Source organism: Sycon ciliatum, chromosome 1, assembly GCF_964019385.1.
Source record: "Sycon ciliatum chromosome 1, ocSycCili1.1, whole genome shotgun sequence".
Classification (NCBI taxonomy): Eukaryota; Metazoa; Porifera; class Calcarea; order Leucosolenida; family Sycettidae; genus Sycon; species Sycon ciliatum.
The window spans coordinates 49843166-49865875 of NC_088643.1; the positions used below are offsets into that span (position 1 = coordinate 49843166).

At 45.9% G+C, this 22710-nt stretch overlaps 4 protein-coding genes across 8 annotated transcripts in view; 2 read left to right on the plus strand and 2 right to left on the minus strand.

The window, feature by feature from the left end:
• LOC135830873 (G protein-coupled receptor kinase 6-like) overlaps positions 1–5722 on the plus strand; it is a 23271-nt gene extending 17549 nt beyond the window's left edge. For both annotated transcript variants that reach the window (XM_065343083.1, XM_065343084.1), the window contains exons 9-15: positions 326–519; positions 868–995; positions 1776–1864; positions 2362–2481; positions 2716–2841; positions 3982–4119; positions 4960–5722. In XM_065343083.1, coding sequence (XP_065199155.1) covers positions 326–519; positions 868–995; positions 1776–1864; positions 2362–2481; positions 2716–2841; positions 3982–4119; positions 4960–5100 — 936 coding nt within the window. In that variant the 3' untranslated portion in view covers positions 5101–5722. The remainder of the gene's footprint in view (positions 1–325; positions 520–867; positions 996–1775; positions 1865–2361; positions 2482–2715; positions 2842–3981; positions 4120–4959) is intronic.
• Positions 5723–5867: 145 nt separating this feature from the next.
• LOC135830874 (ragulator complex protein LAMTOR1-like) lies at positions 5868–9086 on the minus strand. The gene is made up of 5 exons (XM_065343085.1): positions 8859–9086; positions 8693–8754; positions 8017–8112; positions 6981–7058; positions 5868–6630 (listed from the first exon to the last, which is right to left on the minus strand). The coding sequence occupies exons 1-5, from the start codon at positions 8901–8903 to the stop codon at positions 6414–6416; spliced, it is 498 nt and encodes a 165-aa protein (XP_065199157.1). The 5' UTR covers positions 8904–9086; the 3' UTR covers positions 5868–6413.
• Positions 9087–9328: 242 nt separating this feature from the next.
• LOC135830878 (putative riboflavin kinase) lies at positions 9329–15624 on the plus strand. The gene is made up of 4 exons (XM_065343091.1): positions 9329–9721; positions 11548–11699; positions 13594–13696; positions 14932–15624. Exons 1-4 carry the CDS (start codon positions 9637–9639, stop codon positions 15033–15035), a joined length of 444 nt encoding a protein of 147 aa, XP_065199163.1. The 5' UTR covers positions 9329–9636; the 3' UTR covers positions 15036–15624.
• Positions 15625–16528: 904 nt separating this feature from the next.
• Positions 16529–22710, minus strand: part of LOC135830875 (microtubule-actin cross-linking factor 1-like) — a 73544-nt gene continuing 67362 nt past the window's right edge. For all 4 annotated transcript variants that reach the window (XM_065343088.1, XM_065343087.1, XM_065343086.1 and 1 more), the window contains 7 exons: positions 22499–22708; positions 21790–21831; positions 21318–21435; positions 20765–20928; positions 20107–20181; positions 18935–19052; positions 16529–18406 (listed from right to left, as the gene is read on the minus strand). In XM_065343088.1, the coding sequence (XP_065199160.1) occupies positions 17172–18406; positions 18935–19052; positions 20107–20181; positions 20765–20928; positions 21318–21435; positions 21790–21831; positions 22499–22708 (1962 nt within the window). In that variant the 3' untranslated portion in view covers positions 16529–17171. The remainder of the gene's footprint in view (positions 18407–18934; positions 19053–20106; positions 20182–20764; positions 20929–21317; positions 21436–21789; positions 21832–22498; positions 22709–22710) is intronic.

The following is a 22710-nucleotide window of genomic DNA, read 5'->3' on the forward strand; positions in this document are numbered from 1 at the left end:
TTTGCAAAATAGGCTTTAGCAGGTCGTCCACCTACACGTGATGGGGGTTATTACCTCTTTTTCCTCCTCCTCCTCCTCCAACTATTTGTAGCATTGTCATGGCTGTACTTTTCGCTGCTATGTAAGCGACATTCCATGGAAAGTTTTGTTCGTTTAGTCCCCCTTCTGGTTGCAACATTCTCAGCTCTTTTTCCATTCCTTTCTTTGTCTGACGTGTGTGTGTGTGTGTGTGCGTGTGTGCGTGCGTGCGTGTGTGTAACGTTATGCGTGTGTGTTCATGCATGCATGTGTGTGGACTCAACGTGTTGTGTCGTGTTGTATTCAGGTGAGTCTTGCGTATGCGTTTGAAACGAAAGACTCACTCTGTCTAGTGCTGACACTGATGAATGGTGGTGACCTGAAGTATCACATACACCACATGGGCCGGGAAGCCGGTCTGCCAGAGGACCGTGCCGTCTTCTACGCCGCAGAGATTGCATGCGGCCTGCGAGACCTACACCGAGCCCGTGTCATTTACAGGTGAGGCCAGGTGGTAGATCGTCAGCTATGGCCGTTGCTGTTGCTGCTGCTGGTGAAGGGTTTTTGGCTGTGCATCAGCTCTGATTTTCGTTTCTTCAGGCAGCCCATCTGGTTCAAAGGCAATTTCCTGCTGCTATCACTGCGGCTGCGTGCTTAGAGGTCTGTCACTGTAGAACTACAGCACACAACTGGTATCAGTGGACTATTTTCAACCAGGTGGCAAGTGGTCTTTGATTTCTCTCCCGGACCATCTGACCCTGGCTTGTCTCTCGTTGTGTTGCTGTCAAACAAGTGAAATCAGTTGTCAATGTAATGGCGGTGTGCATGTTTCATTTGTCACTCTTTCAGAGATATGAAGCCGGAAAACATCCTTCTCGATGACCAAGGTCACGTGCGCATCAGTGATTTTGGTTTAGCAGAGGTGTTGTCTCCTTCGAAGAAGAGCCACGGTCGAGTTGGAACAGTCGGCTATATGGGTAAGTCATATGTTTCTGTCCCTTTACTTGTGTGTGTGTGTGTGTGTGTATTTCTTTGTCTGTTTCTCTCTGGTTTTCTGTCGCTGTTTCCCTGTGTCTTTGTCTCTGTCTGTCTGTCTGTCTGTCTGTCTGTCTGTCTGTCTGTCTCTCCTGCTGAAACATAACGATCTTTACGGACATCCGACGATTTGCATCACGAATGCGCACAGACCTTTGTAGAAAACGCCCATATTGACTGGATGCGGAGGGACCATGAAAGGGTGTCAGCTGCATCATCAAAGCCAACTCTCCGCTTGGAGTTACCGAAAGAGAAATACACTGGCAATTCACCAAACACAATGGGTACCTGCATTAGTTTACCTTACCCTTTCGAATCAATCCTTGGTTGATAGAATTTATTGTCAGCGTTGAGAAGCCCCTAAGGGGTAACTTTAGCCGTACAAGTGAGAATTGATATTCTTCAATTTCGCCATGCACTGTTTTGTTTGGTTCTGTCCTAGATCGTATATACATGCATTCATTGTTTCGTCTCATTGTCATGGAGCAGCTTATGCGAAGGCTAGCCAAGCTTGCTTGGCGATGCCAACGCGGAAAAGCCTATAATAATAATAATAATAATAATAATAACTGTTTTTGTTTTCACTTGAAATGGGCATTTCTACTGTGGCCCTCTACTCATATGATCTTGCGTATGTGCATGTGTGTGTGTGTGTGTGTGTGTGTGTGTGTGTGTGTGTGTGTGCGTGCGTGCGTGCGTGTGCGTTTGTCTGGCTTCCGTAGCTCCAGAGGTTGTGAAGAATGAAGATTACACATTCTCTGCCGATTGGTGGGGACTAGGGGCTGTGATCTATGAGATGATGGCTGGCCAGGTTCGTAAATAATATTCTAGGACAGGTTTGCGCTCCTAGGCTGCCAAGACGTATAATAACACTCTGTTTCAAGCGATCAGAAAAGTATTTTAGTCTAGCAAGTTCCGATCTGAAGTACACAAACCATGTCCACCGCCTTTGTCCTGTACATATTCGAATGATGGGTTTTGACGTCATGTATCACACTCAGTCATATGGTTGAATCTGTCTAACCAGTGGCAACACACAAGACCGTGCGACTCCGAATTTGGCTTTACATGTACATGACATTTACCCAGTCTATGGGAAGATGGGATTGCATCACGTGATCATTAATGACTAGTGCAGGATCCCTTGTTGAGACTATAAGCTGGTACTGCAACAGATACGGGAATATTGACCCAATGGGTAATAGCTAGTATACTAAGTTACTAGCATAACTTTGTCATGCCATGTAGGCGTGAATGTGTACATACGTCTCATATCCTGTACTGCTGTTCTGTTTTTCTCTTGTGCAGGGTCCGTTCAGAAAGCCAAAGGAGAAGGTTTCTCGAGAAGAAGTTGAGAAGCGTGTGTTGGAGACTGAGCCACCGTATGGTGATAACTTCTCCTCTGAAGCAAAGGAGATCTGCATGCGGGTATGCAACTAGCTGTGGTATTGTTAGCCAATTGTCTGTTGTATTGTGGGTTCTTGGCCACCTTTCCATGCCACTGCTGACTGGATTTTCGAATTGGTTTGCTCGCAGGAGATCTCATGAATTGCGTGCTCTGCGTGTGTGTGTGTGTGGGGGTATTTGCGTGCTGTGTGTGCTCATGCATATGCTCATGTGTATGGTGCACGCTTGTGTATGTGAATCTGGTTGCTCATGTAGTTACTTGACAAGAACCCCGAAACGCGATTGTCTGACTTTGACCCGTTGCGGGACTTGTCCTTCTTCCGTGAGATCAACTGGCCGCACTTAGAAGCCGGTGTAGCCACGCCACCGTTTGTTCCTGATGTAAGTATATTGTCATTTGTTGATCGGTACCGTGTGGATGATTGAAGAGTGATCGCTTTGTCTGTGCTAGGGCTGAAACAGATGTAGTCGCACTAGATATTCGTCTTTGGGGATACAGAGCCTTATGCAGGACCGGACCAAGGCTCCAATGTACCTTCAATGTGGATGGCGATGGCTCTTTTCAGCAGCTGCTTGTTAAAATCTAATGCTGAAGACTGTGCATCTGCCAGAATACATGCCAATCCTATTTTTTCTCATGTCTGGACTGTGAGCTACGAATGGCCTTTGACACACCGGAACCAGTTCTCGCGGTCCAGATCTGCTAGGGAGCGTGCTGGGATGTCCATGATCCTTTTACGATAACCTTGGTTCACATGAAAGAGCAAATCCACTCTTTGTTCACCCCTTGTGTCCACCAGGGTTGATGTGGTGTCCACCAGGGTTGATGTGGTGTCAACTGTCTAGTTTTAGAATCAGTGTGCACACTGCATACCATTCGTTTAGTTGGCTATTATCAGAACGCTTCACGCCGTGGCATACTCACTCGATCACAAGCCAGGGGCTTCTATTTTTTTCAATGCCAATTTTGAGGAGGTTTCTATTCAAGAGGGGCTTTTATTATTTACAATCCATACCAGTACATTCCACGCATCCTTTTAAAAACTTTCAAAGCAACTCAACCCCAGTTAGCTGACACACACTATGTCGATCTGGATATGTACTGTATGTACAATGCACGAGGTGTTTTGTACGACTTTAACCTTGCTGTACATGTTAGTTACTACTGTATAAGCAGAAATATTCGTCTGGAATTTAATTTCGTCTTTTCTGGACTAAATTAAATGTAGGACGAATATCGATTTGTCCAGCGTTTCTATACACTCTTTTGATCCATGGACGAAATTTTCAACCGGACGAACTCCTTTTCTTTGGAGTTGGACGAAATTATTGACCGACAAAATATTTTGCCTCTACAGTACCTGGTCACCCCAGGCTTTGCGAATAATAGTCTGGGCTTCTATTCGAGAGGGGCTTGTATTTTTCCAAACGGTCGTTGTAGGCGTGGGGGGCTATACTTATTCAAGAGGGGCTTCTGATCGATTGAGTACAGTACGTGCACATGTTCTCTGTTTCTTGCAGCCCCGATCAGTGTACTGCCATGACGTGCTGGAAATCGACAGTTTTTCTGCCACGAGAGGTGTGACTCTGGGCGACTCCGATGCAGAATTTTACCGCAAGTTCTGCACTGGCTGCGTTTCGGAGCCCTGGCAGAATGAGGTGAGTTTGTGTTCGGTACTGCTTGCCAGTAGTAGCAAGGTCATGTCGGTTGCCAAAAGTATGTTATGCACCTACAACAGGCTGTGCCGCTCCACAGGTGCCAAGGCACCCAGGAAAAGCACTGTTCACCATACTATTGTTATAAGTTCAGATTTCAGTTTGTACGTGATCACGGTCTATATTTTACTCCCGTTCTAGAGCTATGCGGCATTGCACTGTACTGCACTGTACTGCAGTCCACACGGTGTGAGGCAAGCACAAGCTTCCTAAACCCGGGTCTGCTGTGCTATTGTAGCCAAAGTGATTCCTGGGATCTACTTCCGAGACATAGCTATGGTCTGTTTTTCATTTCCATGGAGAAAAGTGTGGAAAGTGCATAGAGAATTAATATTTCCCTTACAATAATGTAAACCGTCAGGGATTGCTTGAATTCTCTGAAGTTCCGCAGTCGAATTTAGAAAAAAACTGTGCACACAACACCTGTGCAGAATTTCTTCATGTGTTCTGCAAGGTAGAACACCTGTGCAGAATTTCTTCATGTGTTCTGCAAGGTAGAACACCTGTGCAGAATTTCTTCATGTGCTCTGCAAGGTAGAACACCTGTGCAGAATTTCTTCATGTGTTCTGCAAGGTAGAACACCCCATCTTCATGTATATGTACAGTCATGTCTTGAACCCCAACCCACCAAGTCGCAGACTCAATCCGACGCATGATTTGCCATGATGTCTGCTTGCGTGGCGTGGAGTAATACCAGGCTAACTTCTGTGTGTGTGTGTGTGTGTGTGTGTGTATGTGCGTGTGCACGTGTGTTTGTTTGTTTGTTCACTGTGCCATAACAGCTGATTGACATGGGTGTTTTCAATGAACTGAATGTTTTCGGTCCGGACGACTCGCCAACACCTGATCTGATTGAAGTTGACCCAGAGGCGCCAAGGCCAAAGAATGGTCTCTTTTCTCGTCTCAAATCTCGACTAAAGTAATCACTAGCCAACTGATTTTTCCGCCGGCATCTTCCCATCTGTTGAGGATTGATTGGTATAGCAGAATTTTTGAACGTGACGAAAATGCCGTATCATCGATCATGTGAACTATGTCTTTGGATCCGTACTTGTGAAAAGCTGTAGTCTTCATGCCTTTATCGGTCTAGCCAAGCTTATGCATCCTGCTCTGCAGGCCGTCTCTCTCTCTCTATTCTATTTCTGAAAAGGTTTAGATCTATCTTTCGTCACCATGTTGCCATGCCCGTCAACTCACCATACCTAGTCACACTATTTTCTATATATATTATATTGAAGCTACTGTTCTCTTATCCCCTCCCCCTCCTCCTTGTCATTGCACGAAAGCGCTGGTTGACTTCACTACTGCATTGCCGAGGTAATTATTGTTTTTTTTTGACACTGTATGATATTTGTTAGGGTTGTGTATAAAACAATAACAACACTCCATGTTCTTTTTTTATTATTATTTTTTACCTCCATGTTACGATTACTCTTTGCTGATTTTCGCTAGACATCTCCGGTATTTGGTGGCGGTATTTCTAAATTGTGTCAAACTCAAACATGCTGACAAATAGGTAAGATGAAGATAGGTTCTGTCTGACAACAGTGTTGATGTGATCTGGTGTCGAGTAAGCCGTGATGACAATACGTCATGCACCCCGTCCACAGGTAGTAAGCTGCATATGCGCATGCGGGGTCGATCAGGGTCTGGCAGGAACACGTTCAGTCGAATAAGTCTGTGGACAGGCTCTGGCTGCACAAACAATGATACGTATTTAATGACGTTCACACAGCGGTAAGCATGTTCTGGATATGAAATTGGGATAGCAGCATTAGCTGCTGTTTCTACTAAAATGTACAAGAAAATAAAGGGAAATATGAAAATCATGCAGACATAATTATTATTGTGATACAACTGAAATAATTCTTGACTCGGCATGACATGTTGTGAAGAGATTACTCAAGATCGTTTTATGAAGGCAGGGTAAAGTTGAACAAGAGTGCGCGTGAACACACCTCAAAAGGGCGTCAGTAATGCCCGCCAAACTAAACACAATCACTGCGCGAGTGCACAGCTGGTGCAACCAGCACCAACGCAGAATAGTTCCTAGGTCGCATGGCGTCACTAAAACTGCAGTGCACCTGCGAAAAAAAGCAGCTGCTACAGATGGGATGTTTGCTAAGTGACAAGGGATTTCGCACGGACTGGCCACCCAAAAGACAAGTCAACGACTCAGCATTTTTGCAACATCCGTAAAAGACTAAAACATGGGCGGCATTAATAAAAAAAGGAATTAAAACTGGACCACAATTGGCTCCGTGGACTTGACGGCAACGCTACCTAGTGCATCGGAAACTGCCGAAGTCAGGCCGTGCATGAATCGTACATCGCTGACAGACACGGGGGGAGCTGATAGGACCTCCACCGGCGCTGTCTGTCCTGGTGGGAAGTCTGTTCTTGCTGTGCTTCTTGGGCCATGGTTACTGGTACTAGCTGCCAGTCTGCGATTGCTGTTCGGATAGCAACATAAACATTGACAGGCAAACCCAGACATGCCTTCAATACCACAGGACTTGAGACAATGCAAACAGCGCCCTCGTTACAAACATTATACCATTGCAACTGAACAACTACAACCCTAGCGTGGAGTGGTTGTACACAGACACCAATCTCACCGAAAACTAATTACTTGGCTACAGCAGAGCAAACCAAACAGCACATAACATACAGGCAGACATACAACAGAGACATTAGCTAATGTCATGTACAGTAGTACATTGTAGTCACACCTATCATCGCAATCCTTACGAAGAGAGGAGAAACTAGACAACAGTGCAGAGTAAGCCATCAACTAACTTACCTGTAATGCCGTTGCCGGTCACGATATTCTTGCTCTCCCATGCTATGCGGCTCAACTGCTGACACATCAATGACATTGCTGGACATGGGGTACAGATACACAACACAACACACACACATCACACACACATGTAAGAGACTAATAATTGGATAAAAAGAAGATGTCATCCATGGCTGCAGGTCCTTTTATACTACTTTATACACACACACACACACACACACACACACACACACACACACACACACACACACACACACACACACACACACACACACACACACACACACACACACACATGTAAGAGACAATTAATTGGATAAAAAGAAGATGTCATCCATGGCTGCATGTCCTTTTATACTACTTTATATCAAGGCCAAAAAAGTGTAGGTCATTACATGTGGATGCATCAACAATGTACAGGGCAATGCACGTCACAACTGCAGCTCCATCAGCAAGCATTGAAGAGCCAAAGTAGTACAATATTTCTCAAAGTTGTATTCATGTACAGTAGATATCGGCAAGAGTATATACCCCCCCCCCCCCCCCCCCCCCCCCCCAGAGTGCAACTCCTTGATACTCTTTCTATGGGGTACGCCGACGGTAACTCACATCACGTGGTGCAGTGTCGCAGTTGTACGTTTCCAGCCGGTTTTTAGCGAGCAGCAGAGTAATAAAAAAGCCCTCTCTCTGACAGAAACTCACTGCGGGTATGCAAATCCCCAGAATGATCATGGCAGATATTCGGTTTGCGCGCACGCTATCCTTCGTTTGTACGTAGTCCAAAATGCAAAACTGCATTGGACAGATACTATTACTACAGGCGATACACGTTGTGCTATTCTGACATGTTTTGCTACACAAAGTCCATTCTTAGGACCGATATATGCTACTATGCGATAAAATTGCTTGTAAGAATAAATGTTCACGTGAACCCATGTTATGATTATGAAAATATGAGAGTTCATTCTTGTAGACAGTATATTCATTTACATGATCACACTAGGACCGATACACGCTGTATTACAAATGAACTCACTCAGCGGTGTCCTGCAGAATACGACTCAGTTGGGCCTGTTCATCATTCTTAGAGATTGATGGAGTATTGGTCGCTGCACCATAATCAGTTGTAGTGCTGCACAACCAGCCCATGCATACACACACACACACACACACACACACACACACACACACACACACACACACACACACACACACACACACACACACACACACACATACATACACACACCTTACAACCAGCCAGATCCTCCCGGCAATAATTTGGCATCAGCAACCAGGAAGAAAGATGTAAAATTCATTGAATGTCAGAGAATTTATTTATGTTCAATGTGGAAGCACAAGGCACAGGGCCACACGCCCACCTCCACACAGATTCACAGATTTTTCTTGCTTGCCTGTTGCTTGATGACTGTTTAAAAAAAGACTCTTGTTCAAAATCAAGAGTCCATAAACAGTTTATGCACTCTCGATCATGTTAACATGTACAAAACGCAAACATGTGCTCTTTCTCTGCTGTATAAAACGCAAATATGAACCGCCAAACTGAACAGAAGCTAAGGCCAGGCTCAATATTTGTGTACTAGACAATAGTGAAAATACAACAAGGATAGTGATGAAATTCATGATTTATCGTTGTATGGGAATTCGAACATGATTTCGAATTTCAAAATACAAGTATTGTAGTCACTTACTCAATGGGTGCAGAGGTGACGGGCCGAGGTCCCAATAACCCCGTGCGTTCATCATTGATCGGCTGAGTAGTGCCAAGACAAGATCAACAAAGGCCATGATGTCCACATAGAACGAGGTAGGAAATTTATCTTTTTCCAGCACTATTCCTCACAACTGGTCACTCACCTGGCGGTCTTGGTGACTCTCGCCACCAGTGCAGCAGTTCCCCATTTTATGACCAGGGCAGCGTTCGCCTCTCTCTCACTTACTAGAAGTCCGCCCACACCAACTCGATATGTTCATACTACAACAACTGGAACATGAAGGTACATGCAAGTGCGATGTAGTTCGATCGTGAGCACGACTTCGCGTTTATTTTGAGTAGATCTTCTGTTGTTGTGTTGTGAAACAAACAGCAACAGTTTTGCCACTCACTCTTTGAAGTCGAGTTACTCGAGTACGCATACGATCAGCATGTGATCATGCTTTGATCAGGTGAACTGCTCCCATGACATGTAGTAGTCAATGACAACCGATATGGCGGCTGCCGCGCGCGGCGCGGCGCGGCCGGCCAGTGACGGCCACAGCTTCTGGTTACGTCATACCAGAACTAAGCTTTTCAAAACTCTGAAAAGTGAAAGAGATCGAGACGAAAGCGAGTGCTGCATATCATTGAATGGAGCAAGTGAAGCATCGAGCAAGAGAGAGAAAGACGGACGTTACATTCCAGTAGCTTCGCTTGCTCTATGCTGCAGTCACCTACACTTCACGTACAGCTAATGAGTTGTTGCTCCTTTCCTTCGAGAAGATAAGAAAGGTTCACTGTCTGTTAGTGTCCATTGTGTTTGTAGTTTCTGGCTTGTGACGTGAGAGAAGGCAACGCAGAAGATAGTACTGTCTGAATTCTCAGAAATTTGTGGCGTTCCTGTAGTGTCCGGATACGCAGAGCTCATTTGTACACACCATGGACTCACCATTCCCCTATTTTGCCACCGCCACCGTCGTGAAAGGCTTTGGTCGCGGCGGAAAGCAGCTGGGAATGCCAACAGGTTTGTTTGCTGAGTGTGTTTGCCTGTGGCCCAGTGTGGGTGAACTGCATATTGTACGTGCAATGAGGTTTGTTTGTTTAGTGTATTGGTGTGTATTGGTGTGAACTACTTGTAATGTACTTGCTTTATGCACGTGGACGTGCAGTAGTGCCTCGTCACCCATTTAGTATGCGGGTACTCAATCTGTGGTACATACATATGCATGTACTGTACACGACTCTGTGTCAATGATAATGCACATGAAATGTGTATGATACAGCTGTATGTGCATGTGAAGTTGGAGAAATAAAGAAAAGAGTATAAAAAGAAAAGAAAGAAGAACAATTCAAAACAAATGCTACAAAGTTTAAAAGGGCCGAGTATCAAGATGATTTAATTAAGAAGACATCCAAGAACGAGCGAAGAATATACGACTAACAGTATTACACTGTAACAAAAAAAATCATTAAGACTCAAACAACTCCCTAGTATAATGAGGGTCAGAACCGGGGCTAACACCCATACGGTTCAAATGGTGGCAAGACCGGTGCTCTGCCAACCGTGGATGGTCGTAGTAAGGGCACTGTTTCCGAACACAGTGTGTCCTCCGCCTTGTAACATGCTCACGTCCACCAACAACATGTGTTTCAACAAAACAGGGTTTATCTAATACCGTACATGACCAGTATTGTATATCAGAGATATTGTATGTCAGACATCCATGTACTAGATACAATGTGGGAGATTGGTACTCTGGTAATAGTGATGTTCTGCTATGTCACGGGAAAGCGACACGAAGAATCCCAGGAACACTCTTCGCGTTCCCGTGACGTAAAAGAAACCTGTTCTTGTCTACTGTACGTTCACGTAAAGAAATCACTGCAGTGAGTACTGGGAAATACCCCTTCCAAATTTGCAGTTTTCTGCCTGCATTTGAATGATACCCAGCAGATCCGTACGCATTTCCTTTGCGTGTACCGCAACGTAGAGAACCTCATCTCCGCGTGGAAATCTGGACCCAAAACACGCGAAGCCATAGACACCAACCCAGATACCTGTGCTCTGCGTGATTTCTCTACGTTTCACATATTACTAGCTATCTTGAAATTTAGCGTCCCAAATTATTGTCCCACTCACTGGCAGCCTATAAAAATATCTGATGTGACCCGCTCTTGACTGGCAGATAGACCTTGTTTTCTTTTTTTAAAGAATCCTCTTCACACTAATTGTACACAATCTTGAAAAAGAGGGGGTGGTATTGCAACAAAAACGGTGGGGTGGCCTCGCCAAAACCTTATCATGTTCTGAAAGGCATGGGCAACTCAAAGATGAAATCAAAAGGGGGGTGTTTGCAGTCACACCTCGCATAGCCGCACACATCCGTTTTCCAGAAAAATATCCAGATAGGCGATGGAACCGGCCGGATAAGCGAACACACATACTGTATGGATACATGGCATATGCTGTAAATCGGTAACCAACAATTTTCTTATGGATGGCGAGGGATCTGGATAAAAGAGGACCGGATAAGCGAGGTCTGGCTGTACTGTATTATATTCTTGTTCCAGCCACCTTCAAAACTGAAAACACTTTGTACATGTACAGCTAAATAATTAAGAAACACGTGAACAAGGGACCCTGGCTTGTGGTCACTGTCAGCAATGCCCAAGAGGGCAAATCCTCGTTTAGTGCGTCCATGTTACCTGGTTACCCTCACTCTAGACTAGTGAGTAACCCAATTGACTCCTGTGCGTATGCATGTGTGTGTGTGCGTGCGTGTGTGTCTGTGTGTGCGCGCGCGCACGCGCGCGCGTGTGTGTGTGTGTGTGTGTGTGTGTATGTAACAGCTAATATGGATCGTTCTGCAGTATCTGTCCTCCCGGAGGCACTACACACGGGAGTGTACTATGGTTTTGGATGTGTGGATAACGGTTCAGTGCATGAAATGGTCATGAGCATTGGTACAAACCCCTTTTATAACAACAAGGAGCGGAGCATGGTAAGCTGTCCGTAATATGTATTTCTGCAGTATATATGAATTGTTTGTGTGCCTGTGCATGTGTGTGTACGTGAGTTCCCGTTTTTGTGTATGTGTGTGTGTGTGTGTGTGTGTGTGTGTGTGTGTGTGTGTGTGCACGTGCGTGCGTGCCTAAACGCCACTTCAAATAGCTGTGCGGTGTAGACCAGGCTGAATAGTTAGTGGCGGTCAATCCTTCGGCCTTGCAAGCTGTTGAATGGTGCAATCCCAGCATAAGTTTCTATGGCTTCTGCTGTAGCATCGCTATCATCGGCTCTGGCGATGGCTGTCAAAAGGTCAAAGGTAAAAAACAAAGATGCGTGTACACAACACAGTACTATAGTCCCTTTGAGAATGATTGAACCGATTGGGTTTCTTGCTCCACACCAGCACAAGCAAGCCAGACCGTTCTCAAACCTCGGTAGGGTACAAGTACTTGTCACTACTTGATGATCTTCTACTGAAATAGGCATCGTAGTTCGAGGGATACTTGGCAGCAAATCGTACACGACGATGGACCGGAAACGAATTTTCTCCTCCCATGAAAAATAATTTTACCTGCATGGTATAATAGGGCTTGAAAGTGATGACGTCAAAACGGCCAGGGAGTAGTAAGTTGACATCAGATTTCTATTTTTGGATCCACTAAGGTGTGACTTTGCTATTGCCCAAGTATGTGGGTGCATAGCAACCCACTCATGTCGCATGCAGGTGTGACGTTTATTTCGCCACCAGTTGTAACCCCGCCCCCAGTAGCCAAATCAGTCAGTTTCACTGGCTACATCACCATGCTGTGGGTAAGACCGCTTGAAATGTGCTTGGATCCATACAAAAACTGGATCCAAGTGGATCCAGTTTTTGAATTTTTGAAATTGTTGCTATGCTGTGACGTAGCACTTTCAAGCCCTATAGAATATGATGTGATCATGATGTCACAGGTTTTCATCATAGCTTTCTGATGCATTATCTCAAGAGTAGCCGTTTTCCAGGAGCCTGAGAATTAATTTCACCTGTCGACATAGAGCCTGGGACTCTATTGGCTGCAGAGTGTTTTTTTGGTGAAGTTCCCACGCCTTTGTTTGGAAAGTGTGTTGCAGCAGCGCAGCGTGACGCATACAGGCTATCGCGAAAAGTCTGCACGTGAACCCTCGCGCCGCAAAACGTTCACATAATATTATCTAAATGTTCTACTTGTCAAGTACATGTATTTTCAAGTGGACTCGCCTTAAAACTACATGCATGGGAAAGTCTGACTTTCCCACAAGCCACCAATCTGGCTCGGTCATCTTGAATGTAGTATCAATGGTTGCTGTGATATATTCTGAGCTCCAGCCCTGGATCTGGCGTATCATGATTGTCAGTTACTTATCACTGATTATCTGATTATCTCAATTGTGCTACATTGTATCATTACTTCAAGTTGTTCATAGCCTTCACGGTTTAAAGCATAGCTGTTCTGCCCTGATTTCCATGGTGTCAGTGGTGACAGCAGCGTGCCAAGTTGTCAGTCATCACTTTGCCATTCCTGGTGGCAGTCAGCTGTATCGGCCCTATTCGATTGAGATGTACCGGCCCTGTGTGAGTGAGATGTACCGGCCCTGTGTGAGTGAGATGTACCGGCCCTGTTTGAGTGAGAATAATGCTACTGATTCTGGTATGTGTGTGAATTTAGCACATGTTCTTGTCACAACAAAACCATTCAGAATGGCTGGACTTGGATCAGTTTAGTAGTGTTGCCCTTCACCCAGGCTTCGTTTCTCTAAAATTAGTATTAGCGGCTTGATGGCACACTGTTCGCAATTGTACCCCGGCCTAAACCTGGCTTAGATTGGGCTGCTGTCCTGTCTTCTGACTCGTGCCATGTCTTTGTGTCCAGGAGGTTCATTTACTTCATGAGTTTGAGAATGATTTTTACGACTCCAAGCTGAGAATAATCATCGTTGGATTCGTCCGCGATATGTCCGATTTCCCTTCACTAGGTAAGTTTGTGTAGACAGGAATCTGCCTGTATTCTTTCGAGGACTTTTCTTTGCATGAAAAAAGCCTTGTTTGTGTGATTATTTATTGCACATGGATTCTAAACAGCAGGAAATCTGGATAGGCCGTAGTGGCCTTACTTAGCCCTTTATTGTTGCTGTGGACTTCAGTGAAGAAGCCTGGAGCTGCTGCTTGGGGAACGGTTGTTGCGTAATACCTTTTTTCTCGCCCAGTCTAACCATACCAGCGAGAGTAAGTTAGCTTCCAAAAGTGTGCAACTATAATATCAGGGCCTGCTCTAGACATTCAACACAGCCCGGTCAGAGTGTACCTGGCGCATGCAGGCCAGCCGGGTCAGATCATCCGGCAGAAAAACAACCAAAAAGCCTGCTCAAAACTTGCATCTGTGTCAAAAACTATAGCCAAAGTTACGCTTTTGACTGCCTGCCCCATCGACTTTCAATGTCCTGACTTCCTGCTCGCCGCTGGCCAGATCGCACTCGAACCAGTTGACCCCAGTTGACCCAAGCCGAGTTTCTGTCGCTTGTAGACTGTAGTGTGTACGGTTGCGCTAGATTTGCAACAGATGGGGTCCGCGAGTCGTAAAATACCGGTATTTTAGGAATCCATTGTCAGTTTGAGACATTTTTCAGCCGGGTCAGACTGGACCCGGTGTTATCTGTTCAGCCAGGTCGTGCAGTTCCCCAGCCGGGCGCGTGACCCGGCTCTCCAGCAGGCCCCGAATATACCCTTGTTATCGGGTCTTCCGACGGCGAAATCTCACATCACTTGGCATAGTGTTCCCCTTGTACGTTTCAGCTTGTGTTTAGCGAGCAGCGGAGTAGTAAAAAGATAAGCACTCCCTGACAGAAACCCACTCAGCGTGTGTGAGTGATCAGCATGCCCATGGCATACATGTATGTCTGGTCTGTGCGCATGCTGCTGGCCTACGTTGTACCTAGAACGAAGCGTACTGGGAACTTGTGATGTGAGTTTTCGCCTTTGGAGGCCGGTCACCCCATATGTCCACCAGTTGCACACTCTTTGGAGCTTATTTACCCTTGATGGCAAAGGTAGGGGCTGCTGTTCCTATACTACCTATGGCTCATTGCATTGATAGATGCAATGACTACATGAAACTCACTGGCAACATTCTGTATCTGAAAGTGGGGCGAGGTGCACACGCGCACATGGCATGATACCAGGTTTTTTGGTCGTCGTCGTGTGTTGCCTGTAGATGCGCTAAAGGCTGCCATAGCTAACGATGTCGTTGTTGCCAAGGAGCGCTTAGCGGATCCCACCGCCACAACGTTTAGACACCATGAGTATTTTCAACAGTAGACGCCGGGATTGGGCACTTGCTGTGCTACTAGTATTCCCAGACTTATATATTTTAAACCCTTTAGAGATGACGGCACCACCAGCAGTATGATGCCATCATGATGACATCATGGTGACATTGTCATTAGTTGATGTGCGCATCAATTAATGACATCATACTATGCCGTGAATAGTTTCTATGCTGAGCTGTGACCTTGCTTTCGTCGACCTGATGCTGTGTTGAATTAACCGCCTATGAACACTGGTCCTGTGCTATTTATGACCGGCTATTGTGAAACAAATCCAATCTGAGAACTGACTGATTGACACAACAGAGGTGCAGGGAAGCATGCAGCAAGGATTTCCAATTCCTTGTCGTCGCCACCCTGCATACTGCTATGATTGTGATGACTGGTACAGTGCCGCAGTCATGTACTTTCAAGTAGCAGCTGCATTAGGTATTTTAGGCTGCAGACGATTGGGGACTTGTTTGGAAATTAATGTCCCCCTGCATCACCGTATTCTTGATCATTTCATTTAATTTACTTTTAGAATCACCAGTGACCGCTTTGATTACCAAGAATTGTCCTCTGGGATCTTGTGGTGCTCCTTTCTTGTCTGATAGTGGTGATGGTGTGTTATCCTAGCTGATGAGTGTATGTGTGTGTGTGTGTGCGCACGTGTGTGTGTGCGCACGTGTGTGTGTGTGTGTGTGTGTGTGTGTGTGTGTGTGTGTGTGTGTGTCAGTGATCTTAGTAGGAAATAACTGCCAGCAGATGTTGGCAAACTTTGAGAATTGCCCTTTTTAGGTTGCTGTTTGTTCTTATTGATTTGTTCAATGGTGACCATGGTGACGGTACAAAACCCCTGCTGCACTGTGAAGGGCCAGAATGAATTGCTTACTGAAGTACAAATTGCTGCCACCACTACACTGCACTGTATTTGTAGCACCATGCAGACTACTGTACTATTGCGGTGTTGCTATGTAAGCCTACCATTAGTCCGTTTCCCACATTGCCTGTCATCGTACGCAGCAGGCAGCTGCTGTGTGTACATACTGCTGAACCTCTGTAGCAGATATGTCCATCACTACTGCTGAGTTCGCTGTTGGTATGTGCACTGCTCCGTCAGAAAACTACTTTACAGGCTGACAAGATGGATCAGGTTGCTGCTTCAGTTTGGTGCCAAACGTATCAGCAGCTTGGACAGTAAGTACTGTATAGCAGGAAATTTTCGGACGGAATTTATTTTCGTACAATTTCGTACACAGCCTCCTTTGTACTAAAATTAATTCCGTACTAAAATTTGTTTCTGTGAAATTATTTACACTATACATGCGTACTGCTTGCAAACACGTGCATTTAGCATGCACTGTACGAAAATCCGTACGAAAGGTCGAAATTCGGCTTTGTCCGAAAATATTTCCGTCCGAAAACTTCCTGCTATACAGTATTTAGAATGTTAGAATGTCCTGGACACATATGCATGCAGATGACAATCCCAATCAGCTGGCATGATGTAGCATTATTTTATTTATTTGTTTAGACTGAGGAAACTGGTTACTATATGCCATGCTCATGTCATTTCCTAGGGTTTAGTGATCCGTTCCAAAAGATAATAATGTATAAACAAATACGGTACCTTTGAGTACGCGAGCAGCAGAACTATTATTGTAAATGAAGAGAGAGATAACAAGATCCAGATATCAACATCAAAATTAATACTAAACTTCATTCTTCTACACAACAGGTAGCAGCAACATGCATGCGTACATGAATGGATTTTTTCTTTGGTCGCAAGTAATTATTCTTAGGACGTTCGGATGGCCTCTGAAAGAATTATTGTGATTGTCTTAGCTCAATTGATCAACTGGCCAGTCACAATTCCGATAACATTATCAATCTAAGTCTTGGCGTTACGGTATATCCTAGACTGCTTGGCATATCAGCCATGTCGATAGGTGCTACTGCGTACCGCTATATCAGCTGTTGCTTATAGCAACCATGACAACAACGGTATCTCGTACAGCAGCTATTTAAGTACCTTTAGACAAGGAGAATCTTTACTGGTTACAGTTATGTTACTAGCAGCAGCATGACCATGATGACGCGATTACTACTACGTGTGCATCTCACGACATTCGATGGTGGTGTAACCTTAGGAGTGTGGTGAACTAGTAGGATCACCGCCAGAGCCGGATGCCGTTCGGCCAATTTGCATAACACTGGAGGTGGGTGACACCTCCAACGTGCCACCGCTGCTCTCAGGAGAGAGGGATGTTGAAGACGACGCCGATGATGCCGATGCCGGCGGCAGTGGTGGTGATGATTGTGACGACTTGGCTCGGCGGCCAACCTTTGGAGAGGTTTTGTTCAGTGAAGACTGAGTGGGCATCATGAGACGTGACTCTGGATTGATCTCCTCAGACTTGCGGTGGGTCTGCGGCGATGTAGATGGTGAAACAGAAGGTGATCTGGACCTTACCTTCTCAGAAGAGGAGATAGTAGGGTTAGCGTAAGGCCCGGCACGTGGTTTGGTCAGAGCACTTGGTTGATACTCTGTCTTTGGTGATCCAGCTGATGTACTTGATTTCTTGATTTTCGGTGAATAAGGACCTGAAGGTGAAGTCTTGCTTCGGTCACTGGTGGAGAGACGCGAGGGCCGTGTAGTTGGAGATGATTTCCCAGGCTCTTCACTGATCGATGATCTTCCTGCGGGCCTATGCATCTCTTTAGAAGCATCGCCTAGAGACGAGCGGCTGGGGCGACCGTATCCACTACTGCTGACATTTCCGTATCCACTACTGCTGACACTGCGGTGACTTGTTGTTGATTGTCTTGTTGCATCAGAGGATTTCCTTGGACTGGAAATGTCGGATGTTTTCTTTGCCGCAGGAAGGCTGCTTGCAGATGTTGTCTTTCTCATGGAGCTCGTACGACTTGCTGATGAGGACGATGATGATGTTGCACTGTAGGAAGTCCTACGGATGGCACCATCTGTGGTATCCTTTGGCGCTGCCAAGCCTTTAGTTGTGCTCCTACCAGAGGCAGCTCTAGTTATTCCGTAGCCACTGGACACGACAGGCTTGCGGTCTGTGCTTGTTTTCTTGCTCGTCGGTTCTTGCGATCTCGTTACCATTCCATGTTTGCGGCTGGGACTGTGTGCAGGATGACTGTGTGTGGCATGACTGTGTGCAGCATGACTGTGCGCAGTATGACTGTGTGCCGAGCTCTCTCTCTTCGTACCGTGAGACACAGACGTTCTAGCACTTGCTGTACCGGACTTGCTGGCCGGGTGATGGCGTGACGTTGGTGACTTGACATTCACTCGAATATCATTGACCTGTCCCGGCTTGGGTAGTCTTCTCAGGTCTAGGTTGGTTCTCCCGGTAGCTGTGCAGTGTTTTAACACACAACATTTACCATGGCAGCAGCAGCAGCAGTAGCAGCAACAAAAGTAAAGTTTATACTAGAGAGTTTAGATGCAAAAACGCTACGCGTGCCATGTTTGAGAAATTGAGGTGTTCTGCACCGCACATTCACAACGTCCAGGGGCACCTTCAGGCAGTATTTCATATTCAAGATCAAACTAGAACCACTTCAACTTCTAAGTTCACTTCGAAACTGGTACGCAAATACGGATTTAGATACAATCCACACATATAATGAATTCGTTTAGGCCATTATCTGAAAAGGAATGAAATGGATATGACTGTTGCGCTTTGCATAACTCTTCACATGCAACAAGTGAGCTTAGTGAAAACGTGGGATCAGAGGCGTATGGTGCATGTGTACATGTATGCATGTATGCTGGGACAAGTAGGGATGTCCGGCTCCAAGAACCATCTCAAACTACAGCTGAGAAGAGAGACTGCTGGTGAATGCCACCATAATACAAACCATTTGCTGAGCGACTCTTACCGCGGCATGGATCGTGTTTGTTGAGAAACGCATTCAGATCCTCCCAGCCACCGCCAACGCGCACCATGACATTAGTGCGCAGAATGCGTACCATACGCTTCAGCTGCGAGTCGCCAAACTGTAGGAAGAGAAAACAAGATAGTCAGTAGGTACACTCTCTCCAGTATCGAGCACGATTATGTTGATTTATTCGATATTATATATTTTCAAGGATTCTCCAGAGTCAAATGGATGCCTATCAAAGGGAGTCTCCTGGGGAAAGGAAGTGAAGGTGGCTGTTATGAGAGAGGGAGTGCATACGCTAAAAAACCCCCACCAAGAACTGGGACGAGAAAGCAAAAATAACTACACCAGCAGCAGCAGCAGCAGCAGCCGCTGGCCTGTATTGGCCACATGCTATGGTGACTAGACACATCACGATCGTATTGATGATGTCCATGGTTATGCAACTGACAAAATAAAGGCGTCGGAAGCGGTACGACTGGTACGGCTCGAGCCGTACCACTTTTGGCTCCAGGTGGTCCACGCGGAACGTCCAAATCCGGTGTAAAAAATGGGGGTATCGAATTTGTACATGACCACGCGTGATCGTGAGCCGCGATCCGTCACCGGTGCACCAGTCAGGTCACTGCACCGTGTAACACCTGACTAGACTGTCGACTACGGAACTGCATGGCATGTATGCGTCATGACTTCGTACCTTTGGAGACCCTCTGGTATTTTGAGTGTTTTTTGAAAAAAAAATCCCGGGGGAGGTTTTCCCCCGACCCCCTCTGACTGTTGAGCCGTACCACTTTCTACCTCCTTCCGACGCCCCTGCAAAAGCAATACACTTACTCTGTAGTCTGGTACAATCATACATGGCCTTTTTGTCAGCAGGCCAGCATACCTGCCAAGTTTGTGCCCAGGGTCCAGAAATATGTAATACATACCGAACTGAACACTACAAGTTGGTGCGGTCCCCTTCACGGTGCAGAAGGGGTAAAGATACATGTACCATCTATGCCCCACCATCCCCCTAAACCACCATGAACAGGTTGCTAGTAACCAGGAAGTCACTGTAAGTGTGCATATCAGTGCACACCGTTGCATATCAGTGCACACCGTTGCATATCAGTGCACACCGTTGCATATCAGTGCACACCGTTGCATATCATTGCAATATCACTCACCCGGTAAGTGAAGTTGTTGATCTGGTCCAGTCGGAATTGCTTACTGCAAGTGCAGCGTGACACAGCTGTTCTCACCTGCCAGCAGCAATCATTTTCACAAAGGTATGAATCAAGTAAGTAACAGCAAATAGTACACTCATGGTCTTGTTTCTACCAGTTAGGCACACACGCACACGCGCGCGCACACACACACACACGCACACACACACACACACACACACACACACACACACACACACACACACACACACACACACACACACGTGCATGTGTGCAAGTTGGCTTTGTTAAACCAGAGCCAAGTCCAGCAAGGCACACAGTAAATCAAGAAGACACGTTTTTTCTTTCATAGTACTGTCTGGTTCCAAAGAACTGTTGTAGCCTAGGCCGTCCTTATTATTCATGTAGAAATGTCTACATGGCCGTCCTTATTATTCATGTAGAAATGTCTGCATGGCCGTCCTTATTATTCATGTAGAAATGTCTACATGGCTGAGCCACCACACCACGTACAGACGGGTATCCGCTGTGCCTGGTAAAATCCTAGCCTGTTTGTTCTTCGGCGCATCGTTCTTCAGGGCCCGATAGTATTGTAATACTTTGCAGTGTGTTAACTTAAGCTGCCGGTGTACCAGCTGTCGCGCTGCTGTGTACTTACGGCATGGTTGATTTTCTCATCGTCTGTCTTTGCTTCCTTTGCGAATTGCACTCTTCTCTCTGGACGCAGACCAATGAGAAATTCCCACTTGTCGATTGCTCCACTCCTGTCTTCGTCGAAATGGTCAACCACTTGGTCAATGTGCGCTGCCTTCATCGGAAATCCTAAACAGAACAGATCATAGTAGATCATGATTGTGATGTAGTGCTCCACGGCCGCCACACTCATACACATACTTAAGAATTGGGAAACGATGGGCACACGCATGTCCACATAGGTGCACACATGGCACAGGCTCATTGCAACGATGACCAGCAGCACATCGGTGAGTTGATAACTTCATACCGAGAAGTGAAACTAACTGTCTATCACTTGTCCTTTGCCGATGGCCCCGCGAAAAGGTAACAGACTACAACTGCACTTACCTTGTTGACAAATACCACACTCATTGCACTTGCCTTGTTGACAAATACCACACTCATGTACAATGGTATATGTGCAGCATTTTGCATCCTGGCTGTGAAGGAAACAAAGATAAAGTAGAAGTTCTTACCACAGTTAGCTAGTCCTTCGAAGAGTTCGTCCCTGGAAATGTCCTCGCTGCCATCCACATCTAGTGAGCGGAATACTTCTGCGACGTTGATGTCGTTCTCATCTAGCCAGCCGACAAACTGTAGGAGTAGTATACATTCACATTTCGCAATAAGCACAGCCAGACATGTCACGACTACTACTACCAGCACATGTAGTATGTACGAGCAGGTATATGCCTTCATGTTGAGCAGCACAGGTATATGCCTTCATGTTGAGCAGCACAGGTATATGCCTTCATGTTGAACAGCACAGGAACACCAGTGTCAGCCTGTGGCATAGTGCTTAATGCCTAAATTTGCAGAGCTTCCTTACAAATTCACGCAAAACCGTGAAACTCGAGTCGCAGCAATACAGCTTATTCCAGCTTATCTGTATTGAAGTAGATGACATGAGAGATGTATACAGTATTCCGTCTCGGGGGTTACACTTACTTTCTCACGCCAGCCCTCCACATCGAAATTTTCGTCCTCGAACTACAAGCAGAAATCAAACAGCACACCGGAGAGTCGGCCAGCTGAGGTATCATCAACTGCAGCCAGGCTATTGTTTACAACAGCTGAGGTATCAACTGCAGCCAGGCTATTGTTTACAACAGCTGAGGTATCAACTGCAGCCAGGCTATTGTTTACAACAGCTGAGGTATCAACTGCAGCCAGGCTATTGTTTACAACAGCTGAGGTATCAACTGCAGCCAGGCTATTGTTTACAACAGCTGAGGTATCAACTGCAGCCAGGCTATTGTTTACAACAGCTGAGGTATCAACTGCAGCCAGGCTATTGTTTACAACAGCTGAGGTATGAACTGCAGCCAGGCTATTGTTTACAACAGCTGAGGTATCAACTGCAGCCAGGCTATTGTTTACAATATCAACACCACAATAAGGATACACACCCAACTTGAAATCAAATTGGGTGTCAACGATTCTTTCTTTCTTCGCAGTGTCTGCACACCACAGACACGTTCACCAAGTTTTCAGCCGTTTTCAAGACTCCAAGATCCCAACGTTTTCCAGCTCCATCTTCAGCTATGCATGCCAAGGTGGCTGCCCATCTATTGGATACTATGTGTACATAGAGTTAGGACAGGAATGGCACATGGAGAAGCCGCAGAACAACATGCAACTGGCATTGCCAACTAACCATAATGGCAGCAGTCATCGCATCTTCTAAGTTCGCCGAAAGCTGAAGGGATCTCTTCATCAGTGCATTGAACTGAGTTTCCATTATGCCAACAGTTTGCATTTGGTTGCTCTGAGCCGCAGCCTCGGCATCAGCCTGCTCACGCTGCTGCTTGACCTTGATCAGTGCTTCCAACTCCGGACGAACATCATCGAGCTCTTTACGCAAACTCT